This window comes from Chiloscyllium plagiosum, unplaced genomic scaffold (genome assembly GCF_037043375.1).
Source record: "Chiloscyllium plagiosum isolate Xiang-an unplaced genomic scaffold, Cpla_swu_hap1 HiC_scaffold_32, whole genome shotgun sequence".
Classification (NCBI taxonomy): domain Eukaryota; kingdom Metazoa; phylum Chordata; class Chondrichthyes; order Orectolobiformes; family Hemiscylliidae; genus Chiloscyllium; species Chiloscyllium plagiosum.
The window spans coordinates 15,168,940-15,181,490 of NW_028270170.1; the positions used below are offsets into that span (position 1 = coordinate 15,168,940).

At 41.7% G+C, this 12,551-nt stretch overlaps 1 protein-coding gene across 7 annotated transcripts in view; it reads right to left on the reverse strand.

Moving 5' to 3' along the window:
- znf385c (zinc finger protein 385C) overlaps positions 1-12,551 on the reverse strand; it is a 433,208-nt gene that overhangs the window by 19,691 nt on the left and 400,966 nt on the right. For all 7 annotated transcript variants that reach the window (XM_043674956.2, XM_043674952.2, XM_043674953.2 and 4 more), the window contains one exon: positions 4,680-4,839. In XM_043674956.2, coding sequence (XP_043530891.2) covers positions 4,680-4,839 — 160 coding nt within the window. The remainder of the gene's footprint in view (positions 1-4,679; positions 4,840-12,551) is intronic.

Consider the following 12,551-nt stretch of genomic DNA (forward strand, 5'->3'; position numbering starts at 1 on the left):
CCCCCCACCTGCCATTCTGAACACCACTACAAAGTTAACACCAGTGATCTTTCAAGCTACAGTATCAACAAAGTACGTATTTGTGTGCAGAGTTTGTGCAGCTTGATGTATTTTAAAAGGCCTAACATAACATTAAATTTACTTAGGACATCAGAATTTTCAAATAGATCTGGCACATAATGTGCAACAGAGGCCTGTTCCTAAGCAAATGGAAAGGATTTTTGAACATTTATCCTATAATGGCCTTTGCAGGAGCTGCAAGTATTCCTGATGAGGGGGTTATGCCTGAAATGTAGATTCTCCTGCTCCTTGGATTCTGCCGGATCTGCTGTGCTTTTCCAGCACCACACTCTCGACTCTGATCTCCAGCACCTGCAGTCCTCACTTTCCCCTCAGAACTGCAATCATGAGGATCATCCTGTTGCACATGGAACGAGCTGTGGCTGTTGTCCCCCATTATTTTAGCCTTTTTTTGTTATGCAGACAATGGAAAGAAGTTAAAGGGGACATTATTGTGTCTAATGGCCAGAAATCAGAAGATTTGCAGCATATTCACTATTTACCCACAGCAATACTCAAAAGACTCTATATTATCCAGAGCAAACGTCTACTTCAGCAGTACTCTGCCGCTGCACTCAATATCTGATCCATTTACACATTGTACCTGCACTGTTCACAATTAGGATGCAAGTCACAAACAATATGTCAAAGGTACTCCCTTCTCTGCCATTTCTAGCATCAAAAAGGACAGAAGCAACAACAGTGCGGGGTCATCATCACCTCCACATGCTCCTTCAAATCACACACTGCCCTTTGTCCTTTGGTCAGATGGATCCAGTTCTTCTTGTCAGTGGGTCACATTCCCCACAAACCCGCTGCCATCAGCTGTCTTTTCTTGATTCAATATCAGTGAATTCATTCATCTTAGAGTTCATCTAACCTTCATCAGAATGTAATGTTGACCAGCTCACAACACTGCACCTTCTTGTTGTCTGATAGAACACAGAAGCATAACAAATAGCAACAAGAAGTATAGCAGAAGTTCCTTTCCAGAACAAAGGTTAAGCCAAAATAAATCAATAACTGGCTTGCCTCTACATTCATGCATTTTTAATTCATTATTGATGCACAGGCTGGACTCTAACAGTCCCCTTATACTCAGAATTTATTTATGTTTATTCAGTCCATCTTTTTGATGCTCCTGTTCCATACTATACTATCCTTGCCAATGATTTTCACCTTATTCACCTGATCAATGCAATTAAAGACAGGAGGAAATACAATTTCCGCATTAGCTTCTTTCAAAACATAGTGATGAGGTGCAAATCTTTAGTTACTAACTGTAGCCAGATCTAAATTTATAGAGCTATATTTCTTAAAATGATGTTAATAAACATGGTCAATACCAATCTTGGTTTGCATGCTCATTGTAACTGAAATTCAATGTGGACTTTAGTGTAAAAAGTGGTGGTATATTGGTCACCAGTGAATATGCTAGCCAGTATTCCATTCCAAAGACTTCAAAAGATTGGAAAGTGAATGGAATAAAAAAACAAAGAACTGTTGATGCTGGAAATCACAAACAAAGACAGTAACTCTTGGAAAAACTCAGGAAGACTCGCAACATCTGTGGACAGAAAGCAGAACTAGCACTTCGGGTCCAGTAACCCTTCTTCAGAACTGACAGTGAATGGAGTAACTATCAACGATATGGCTTTTGAGGTGTGGTGGTAGTCTCCTACCTCTAAGCTTGGAGCCCCAGATTTAAGACCTACTTGCTCCAGAGGTGTTTAATAATAACTCCCTTAACGAATCAATCAGGGTGTATCATGTGTAACAAAGGTCACACTGCCTGTTCTGTAGTTTCACCAGCAATTCACTTTTATGATTCTTTCCAATTAATGAATATTCCAATCAGAGTTTTGGATTGTCTCAATGGGGGGTAGTTTTGTGTCACAGACCTCAGGTCACCTTCCTGACCTCATTAAGCTGGTCTTTGATCTACCCGAGTCAGGGAAATGCCAAAATCAGCTGCCAGCTTTCAAAGAAACCAATGTGCTTGTTGACAACTCCATCACCTGGGATTTTGCATCACATTCTTCGGGTCTAAGAAAGTCAGGAGCTAAACGAGGCAACGCATGGTTAGATATCTCAGCAGATTCTGATGGGAAGGTGGCAGTGTCTTTAATCATGTTTTTAAAAAAATCATTGCACCTTCAAAACGAATGATAAAGGCTGACACTCAGAGCAAGGGGACATTACAATTCATACCCCACCATGACATTAGCCCTCTGCTATGAGATGCATTGGCCTGCAGTACTGAGTCTCAGAACCATCACACCAAGGTATTATTATTACAATATGAATGTAGCTGCAACTGCGATTCAACAGTATTATTTATTAAGTGGAGTCATCAGAGGAGTGACATTTGAAAACTGGCATAAAAAGCAGACTCTGATAAACACTGCAAACTTAGAAAAGGACAGAGGGAAAAGTGTGTGGTCAGGAAGCAAGCTTGCTTCACAGCTGTAACTGACTAGTTTCCCACTGACTAGCTGCTATTTTTCTGTTAGAAAGTAAACTATTACATGGTTAAAATAGCCTCTGGTGTGACTCTGTAATGAGAAAAAACAAGAGCAGGATGTCAATAGAAACGTATAGTATGAGAACAGAAACCTAAGAATTTTAAATTATAATGTCATTTCTGGGGAAGGTGATGAACCACTGCCCCTGTGGTCTGGGTCTGCTAACTGGCAGCAACACATTTATTCTGTGTGGACACAGGGCAGGGGTTTTTGGACTGTGCCCTTCTGCATCAGCTCTCTACCGAGAAACATAATGTTCACCCCAACATCTCCAGTTGTAATTGAAGAAATTGCGCCATAAATTATCTTTCACATCAAACAAAGGTAACAGGTACTTCTGATGTGACATCAAACCCAATATCTGAATAACAAACAAGAAATGTCCATAGGATCACTTAAACTAGAATTTTCTTGGAGCTACCATGACCTCATCTAGAAGGGTTATACCTGAAACCTTGACTTCTCCACCTCCTGAGGCTGCATCACTTGCTGTGTTCTTCTAGTCTGCTGCATGTCTACCTTGGATTCCAACATTTGCAGTTTTTTGGTCTATAACCTCACCTATGGCAAAGCTTCTTCACTCATGTAATGCCACACTAGATCATTCATTCACAGTGGCACAGTGGTTAGCACTGCTGCCTCACAGCGCCAGAGGCCCGGGTTCAATTCCCGCCTCAGGCAACTCTCTGTGTGGAGTTTGCACATTCTCCCCGTGTCTGCGTGGGTTTCCTTCGGGTGCCCTGGTTTCCTCCCACAGTCCACAAATGTGCAGGTTAGGTGAATTGACCATGCTAAATTGCCCAAAGTATTAGGTGTAGGGGAATGAGTCTGGGTGGGTTGCTCTTCAGAGGGTTGGTGTGGACTTGTTGGGCCGAAGGGCCTGTTTCCACACTGTAAGTAATCTAATCTAATATTGTAATCCAGTGAATCATTACATTATAAGAGGAATCTGGAAATATCTGCAGTGATGTTGGGAGGGCTGATTCAACATTGGCTATTGATTGATTGACAAATGTGTCAAACTGATAGGTGTTGGTAAATTTCTGACACTATATTGTGGCTGATCAGGACTTTTCGCGTCCACAATAACATACTAACTAAAGTTAAAAATCACACAACACCAGGTTATAGTCAAACAGGTTTATGTGGAAGCTTTTGGGTGCTGTCCTTCACCAGGTAACTAGTTGGACTATAATCTGGTAACTAGTTGGACTAATAACCTGGTGTTTTGTGATTTTTAACTTTGTCCAACACTGGCACCTCCACATTGTTACTGATTAGAAACAGTGAATACAATCACTCACACATTGTAGTGAGTGAACTCAAACCATCATATTAATCTAGATACCGGATTCATGGATATCTGCATTCTTTCATTAGCCAGCAAGTTATATTATCAGTTGTACCTCATTGTGGATCACATGGAGTGGAAACACTGAAGCATATAAATGGAGTAAATAGGAGCAGAAGTAGGCCATTAGGCCCACAAGGCATGCTCTGCCATTCAATATGATCATGTGATCCTCTACCTCAATGCTCTCTTGCTGTCTCCCCACCTGCCTTGATACCCTTAGTGTACAGAAATGTATCTATTCATCTTCATCTGGAGTCAGAGGGCACTGTCCATGCTTCAACAGGAGCAGACCTTCACTTGTGTTCAACAACATGAGAGTGGGAGCCAGAGGATTCCTTCTGTTAGCTTATAAAATTCTTTGAAGGTTAAGCAAAAACACTTGACATCTTTCATGTGCAGTTTTGCGCAGAGTTATACGGTGATGCCCAACAATTGTGAAACCAGGTACTGAGTGGTGGTCTCACACCTGATTGACAAAGTGACAACTTCATGATGATTCAGTGATATGGCAGCCTTGTGGTAACAATGATAGTCTACAAGGTGATTGCCGTGTTGCTGGTAAACACTGGGAAAGCAACAGACACAGTCCCTGATAAAACAAAACTTCGGTTGACTATTTTGCTGCTTTTAACATCAATGTTACATAAAACTGTTGTCCCATTGAACAATTTGTTGAAGTTCAACGATTAAGTAAAAGATGTATCAAATCTGAGGTTGCTAACAGAAGTGGAGTCATTAACCTGTTTTCTCTGCATCGCTCATAGTGTCGTCTGGATTGTGAATTGCCTGTGTCATGTCATCCTCCTTGGCTGCTGCAGCTTTCTGCTTATTTTTCAGGGCTTCCAGAGCTTTGAGCTTTCGGGCGTGTTTGTGACCCTTGTAGTGTGCCTCAGCCTGGTTCTACAAAGTAAAACAAACAAACCATTCATTAAGATCAAAACAACCGGATCATAATCTTCCCTTTGGTCATTTAGTATTGTTTAAAAAGCACAAATCCTGTCATTATTCAAACATCATTCAGGTCGTGGCTTGGCCATTTTGTGTATTGGTATCCATTTGCTATAAAAAGGGAAACATCAAATAAAAGTTAATGAGTTCTGTATTGTTGTCCCCTCATACCCACCCACTGATATTAGCCTAAAATGCTAAATCTGTTGTTCAATTTTTCAGCAACTGGTTAAGGTTCCTTTGACAGTTTCTTCAGAACCTGTGACCTCAACCATCGAGACAAGGGCAACAGATACAGTCCAGCTACAAGTTCCCATCCAGGTTGCACATCATCCTCACTTAGAATCATAGAATCCTACAAAGAGGTAGCAAGCCACTCAGCCCATTGAATCCACATCAACCCTCCAAAGAGCATTTCACCCAGACCCACCTCACTATCCTAACCCTGCACCCAGCATTTCCCATGTCTAATCCACCACCCTGGGCACTCTGGGCAATTTCCCATGACCAATCCACCTGCACAGCTTTGGACTGTGGAAGGAGACTGAAGCATCCAAAGGAAACCCACACAGACACAAGGCGAACACGCAAAGTCCACACGGACAGTCGCCCAAGATTGGATTCAAAGCCGGGACCCTGGTGCCGTGAGACACCAGTGCTATCTACTTGAAACCACTGATTTGGAACTACATCCATGTATCTTCTCTATGTCTGGGTTAAGATCTTGGAACTGTCTCTCTAAGGGCACTGTGGGTGAACATACATCTACAGGGGTGTACCTACACCTAAAGTGTTCAACAAGATACCTCAACACCTTCTCAAAAGCAACCAGAAATTAGTCAAAAACAGCTGGCATTGACAGCGATGCTCAAGTCCCAGAAGTGAATAAAAAATAATGAATTACTCAATGTTTCATAAAGCTCAGTTATGAAAATTTACTGTGCTCACCAATTCATTTTAATGAAGTCCTCAGGATAACACTGAAAACGGACACAACGATAAACAACTCTTTTCTCCAGACCTCAAATTTCCTGAGTTCATTTGGGCTCCATTTTATTTAAGGGAAAAGTAATTAAGTGCTACCTGCCTTAAAGGCAGAATTATCAGAGGGACTTATTTTCTTTTACAAAATACTTCATTAAGAAAGATTATTAATTCATTTCCAAAATGCAGGTTGAGACAAGGATCAACAATATTATTATAGATTATTGCAAGAAACTAATTACAAGCCTCAAGTTCTCAAGCCTTGTTGTGGGCTATCTATTTCATCTGTACAGAACACCATTTAAAACCCTTTGTTCTTTTCGCTCCATAAATAAGCTGTTCCTATTTGTTGACACGCAATCTCTCACTCAAACCCTAAAGCTGAAATAGGTTGCTGAGCTATCAGCAAACTCGCTTTGATCTGGACTTCAATTAGACAGATACCCTCAGGATACACAGCACATCCTCAATGGCTTCTTTCAGAAACTCACTCACCTTCTTGTAAAAAATGCACCCAATGTGGCATATTCCGCAAGGACAATGGCTCTCTTTCTCCCCGATCCATTTTTAAAATCAGTGACAAAGGATTCAGACGCATTTTGACAACTATTTGTTTTCTTCCGTTGCTGCACTCACACCCAGCAGAGCTTGACAGAATTAATTAAGGTTTAAGAGTGGAAGCTCTTAAAATAAATAGTTGCCAGTCCACGGGAGCTGGTGGCCTGGATCTCAAATCCCTTGGAGCAATGACTAACTTCAATTCCATCTTCACTTGTCCTCATAGCCTGCTTTGTTACAGATTTTAGCATTTTTCATGATTACAGGCAGCAGCGATATATCAAATCGGCCAACAATGTTAGACAATTGATCATAATTTCCAAGGTGTAGACCAGTTCACTGACTGGTCTACACCTCAGTCATTTAAATACCAGTGACCAACACAGGCCACATACCTGCTTCAGCAATGTCTGTCTCTCTTGCTGGTCTCCTTAATGATATGAGCACAGAGCTGGACAATGAGTAAATCTACACATGGAAGAATGTAACATGGGCTATGCTGCTGCTAAACATTGGTTGGGGACACATCCCTGAAATCTATTGGAAAAATCTGCCTCTTGATCTAGTGAGTACGAATTAATATAAACCCAGCTAAAGTGGGCACACCATTTATGTAGCTAGGGGCATATTCATCCAACTAGAATGAGTGAGATCTTATCCTCATCAGTATCAGTGATGGCCTAATGGCATTATCGCAAAACGATTAATCCAGAAATTGGCTAATGTTCTGGGGATCTGGGTTCAAATCCTACCATGGCAAGTAGTGGAATTTGAATTCAATCTGGAATTAAGAATCTACTGATGACCACAAAACTATTGCTGATCGTCAGAAAAACTCTAATGTCCTTCAGGGAAGGAAATCAGCCTTCTTCACTTGGTCTGATCCACATGTGATTCCAGACTCACAGCAATGTGGTTGACTCCCAACCACCCTCTGAAATGGTCTAGCAAGCCACTCAGCTCAAGGGCAGCTAGTGATGGACAATAAATGCTGGCCAGTCAGTGAGCCACATGCCATGAGTGAATAAGAAAAACAGAGAATCCTTTACCCACACCAACTTGAGGTGCAATTGTGTTGGGTGGGGTTGGTCTTGCCTGTCAGCTGGATGGCCAATGAGAAACTCACACCACATAGAGTCAAGGTCCTCCTGGATCACATGACCCTCAGACAGTGGTGAGGTCATCAGCTTCTCCTTTCCCAGGAATAAAGACTCCAGAGACAGACTTTGTCCAGCGAGAGCTGCCGGCCAATCAAAGGCTGGTAGTACCCACGTTTGGCAGTGTCTTGGAGAAGGACATACCTACTACGAGAAAAGCACCCTCTACAGGATCACTGAGGACCCAGGACAGGGGCAAGGGGACTGTTCGAGTAGTGGCTAATCAGGAGAAGGGACAGGGCTGTTAGAATGAAAGGATACCTTATTGAACCATATAAAATTCTTAGGGAACTTGACAGGGTCAATGCAGAAAGGGTACTTCCCCTTGTGGGAAAGTCTCAGACCAGAGGGCATCATCTCAGGATTAGGGGTCACCCATTTGAGACAAAGATGAGGAGGAATTTCTTCTCTCAGAGGGTTGTGAAGCTGTGGAATTATTTACCACAGAAGGCCATTAACACTGATTTAGATATTTTTTTTGATCAGTAAGGGAAACACAGGAGATGAGGAAAAGGCAGAAAGTGGATTTGAGGATTATCAGATCAACCATGATCTCAATGAATGGTGGTGCAGACCCGATGGGCAGAATGGCCTTATGGATATACTGTTCCCCTCCTGCATTAACTGCCCTTCCCACCTCCTTTTGGAGCAGAGCATTCTGCTCTGGGTTCCAATCCCTGAGCATGCAGGTTTCCTCCAGGGCTTGTGAATTTAATTGGGTTTGCACTGCTCTCTTGTCACCATCCTTGAAGAGGTTAAGACTCATGAATAAGAAGAAGCTGAATGAAAATATTATCTTATTTTGTCGACTGCATTGTTATTCACTAGTTTTTATGTCTTTCAGATTTGTTGTTTTGTTTTGTTTCGTCTGTTGTATCTCAAATCTGACTGTTCCCAAGGTTCAAAGCCTGTTTGGAATGAGATTTAAATGGAAAAACACCTTGCACTGAGGATTTGCCCATCTGCATAAAGTTGATAATACCTCATATAAATTCGACCCAGTATCATATTTTACATATCACCGATGTGCTGCAGCATTGATTTGTGTTCTGGTAACACATATTAAAAATGGATAGTCATTCAGAAAATCTCAGCTTCATCTTCTCAATAAATCTTATTGAGGGAATGTGTTGTTTAAAAATTCAGCATGCACAAAACATGACTGATACTGTAATTATAAATATAGTGCACTGCAAACAGCGATAAGGACATCTGGTACCAAACTGACCAATGCTGTTCTTAAAAACTGTTTTTACAGTCAGCACTGAATACTAACCAAAAGCACACAATGGACTGCTGATGCATAAGTAATATCTGAAATGACATATTTTATCACATCACTGCTCGCTCTTTATGTGATTTATATGCATAACTGTGTTTTGCATGGGAGCCAGCATAAAATGTGAAGATACAAAATTGATTGTACAGTCCAAAGATAACACATTAAATACAGAAGTATTACTTAAATTTGATAGAGAGATGCAAAAGTTTGAAAATGCACATCAGACAATTCGGGGTCACATTCAAATATTGACAGATCTTATTCAGTCTGAATAAGTGTATTAACTATGTATTTATTTTCTCTTCCAAATATATTTACTCAAAGCAATGTGAGACTTGTCAAACATAATCATAAAAGGCAGAAAGAAAAATCAATTTAATGGGAACAAAATGGTGTCCAGAGCAATGAGCATGGTGAGGGTATAGGACAATAAGAGATTTATCTGTGTGTCCTATCTTTGCCAGTTTTGCCTCGGGTCTATGGCTAATGGTGCAGTCCATCTAAGACATTATCAAATACCTTTTGACTGCTGCATTTCACTTCTTTGTAAACTAGAGAGGTATTTGGGTAAAATGATAGCTCTGAGTCCAAATTAGCTCAATGAATAGCTTTGGGAGCTAAATCAACCCCTTCAGCAATCATTACATCGCATACTCCATCTCAGCACCAGCAATGACTACACCAACCAGTGATGGTTATCCTTGTCAAGCAGAATTATGGTCTATTATCCCACTGCATCATTGGGCTCTTCCATCACACAGAGAGTAAAAGCTGGATGCAAATCTAGGATGGAAATCAGATCAAAAGTGAAATTTGAACAAAAACGCAAAATGAGTGATGGCTCTGTGCAGCTCCAGGATTGATCCTGTCATGACCTGTCGTTCTATATATAACACACATCCCTCTTGGCACATTTCCCTCTTGGTTTCATGCTGATAAACAACAAGCATAAGAGACTTCACAGGTAAGAGTCCCATTGATAATGAAAATATATAGGCATGAAATGTCACCAGTATTCCCACGGAAGGGTAGTTTTGATGATGTGGTTGTAAATTCACAGAATTGTAAGTTATCCTGTCTATGAGAATGAGTTTAGAAGAATATTGTGGCTGTTTCTTTTGTCCTGAATGCCCTGTGTGCCAGTCTGAGGGGGTTACAGTGAGTTTTAAGGTGATTACACTTCATGCCTTTGATACACATTTCCTGGGTATTCCTCGCATACTGAAAGCACCCAGTCTCACAGGCAGTTTATTGAATTGTACTTATACCATGCAGGAGTGAACTCTGCCTCATCACAATCTTGAGGGAAGATTTTCTTATAAATTGGATCTGTGTGTGTGTGTTATTTCAGACTGAGGAACTCCCTTTGGTCCCACTACTTTCCAAAGGATTTGTGCTGGTCTTGTTCTGGTCTCTGGTGTATTTTCAATTATTATCATACCCACAATTGGGTCACATACCAAGGCACCAAGCTTTGGAATTCCTTCCTTACACCCTTTCACCTCTCTACATTGCTTTCCGCCTTTGAGAGACTCCTTGTACCTTACATTTTGGACAAAGTTTTTGGTTGCCTGATCTATTATGTGGCTGGGTATCATACTTTGTTATAACGCTCTTGTGAAACACCTTGAATGGTTCATTATGACCGAGGGGCTGTGTTATGAAAGTTGTTGTTATAGTAGTGACGTGTCAGCTGCTGTTGCACAAACCAGAATGGAAGCTGTGAGTGATGTTTCCTGAAAGGAACTGATAACTAGAAGCAAGTTCTGTTCCATAAGGCTGCATGGATCAACTACACCGTGGCTGGGGAACTGTAGCTGACTGAATCAATCACATCCAGTCAAGTGCCTCTTGGTCTATAGACACTGCGGGTTTGTAAGGTCTCTGACAAGCCTAATCCGTACATCCATCTGCTCACTCATTGTCTGTTAACGAACCAACTTGATGCTCAGCCTGGACACACTTGCTGTTTTTTTAGGTAAAAACAATGACTGCAGATGCTGGAAACCAGATTCTGGATTAGTGGTGCTGGAAGAGCACAGCAGTTCAGGCAGCATCCAAGGAGCAGCGAAATCGACGTTTCGGGCAAAAAAAGGGCTTTTGCCCGAAACGTCGATTTCGAAGCTCCTTGGATGCTGCCTGAACTGCTGTGCTCTTCCAGCACCACTGATCCAGAATGCTTTTTTTTATATTCCATCCAGTCTTCTGACATGCCACTGTCTTTGCACAATGCTATGCTTTTACTTTAAGTTTAATATTACCTTTCACATTTCTAGTTAACCATGCAGTTTGTCTCTTGGCATTTTCCTTATTCATCAGAATTTTTCTATTCTGTATTTCCTGAAACATCCCTTTAAATGTCTGCATTTCTATTAACCTACCCTTTAACCTAACTTGCTCATTCACTTTAGCCAGCTCTGCTTTTCTGCAGTCACAGTAATCCTTAGGAACTCACAAAAAAAGTAGTTTCAGACCCACTCCTCTCTCTCAAAATAAATGTAAAATTCAATCATTATATGGTCACTGCCACCTCTGGACAGCACTACTCTGAGTTTATTACTTACTTGGATCTCACTGATCCACAACACCAGCTCTTGTATAGCCTGGAATCTTCATCATCTCCAAAACATGCTGTTCCAAGAACTATCCTGAAAACAGTCAATTAACCTCTCATCTGGGCTACCTTTGCCCACCTGACTTTTCCAGTTGAGACATAATTACAATTTTCTACAATTATTGTTGTGTTTTTCTGACAAACATTAACAATTTCCTCTCTCCTATTGCACCCAACTGAGTGGTTACTGTTAGGAGGCCTGTACACCACTCCATTAAGTGCCTTCTTATACCTCATTTCTGGGGATGTTGCTAGCCTTTGTTACCAAACACATCCTTCCAGAGTTTGGTGTCCCTCCTGGATCAGCACTGAAATCACCGAGGAGAACCAGCTCATCCCCCTTTGGGGCACAGAGCAAGGCTGGAGCAGAATTTCCCTTCGGCCTCATGTTTTGCTTCTCGATTAGGGATGCAAGTGCTGGGTTAGGATGAGTCCGAGGGTGGTGATGCATTTGCTGATCCAATAGGAGTGCTTGCTGAGATGGCCAAAATGTCCCAGGCCAAACCCATGGAGCTGGCATTCTTCCTCAGATTAACCTATTCAGAAGAAGATGTAATCGCCACCTTGTTCTTTCAGCTGACCGTCTCCTGTTTGCTGCGTCTCACTCAGGGTAATACTGTCAGTGTGAAAGTGTCAGAGCTCCCCCATAATGTTGTGGCCTGTCGGTCCTCGGCTGGTCTGTGAACATCCTGATGTTTGAGGTCCCAAACTTCATTTTGAGGGGGTGGAGGTGGACCCTTTTAGTATGGGTTGGTCATTGCACACTGACTACCACAGGAGTAGGCCATTCAGCTCCTACTCTGCCATTCAATAAGATCATGCCAATCTGATTGTGGCCTTAACTCCAATTTTCTGCCTGCCCTCATCACCTTTCACTCCCTTATTAATCAAGAATCAGTCTAACTCCGCCTTGAATACATACAGTGACCCAGCCTCCAATGCTTGCTGGGGAAGAGAATTCCTTTCATTCAGCGCTTGAAGCCAATTCCATTCCGTTTTACGGCAGATTGGCTCCTAACCAGACAGTCAAAATCACCTCATGGTCGAGCCAGCACAGTGGTGTGTCCCT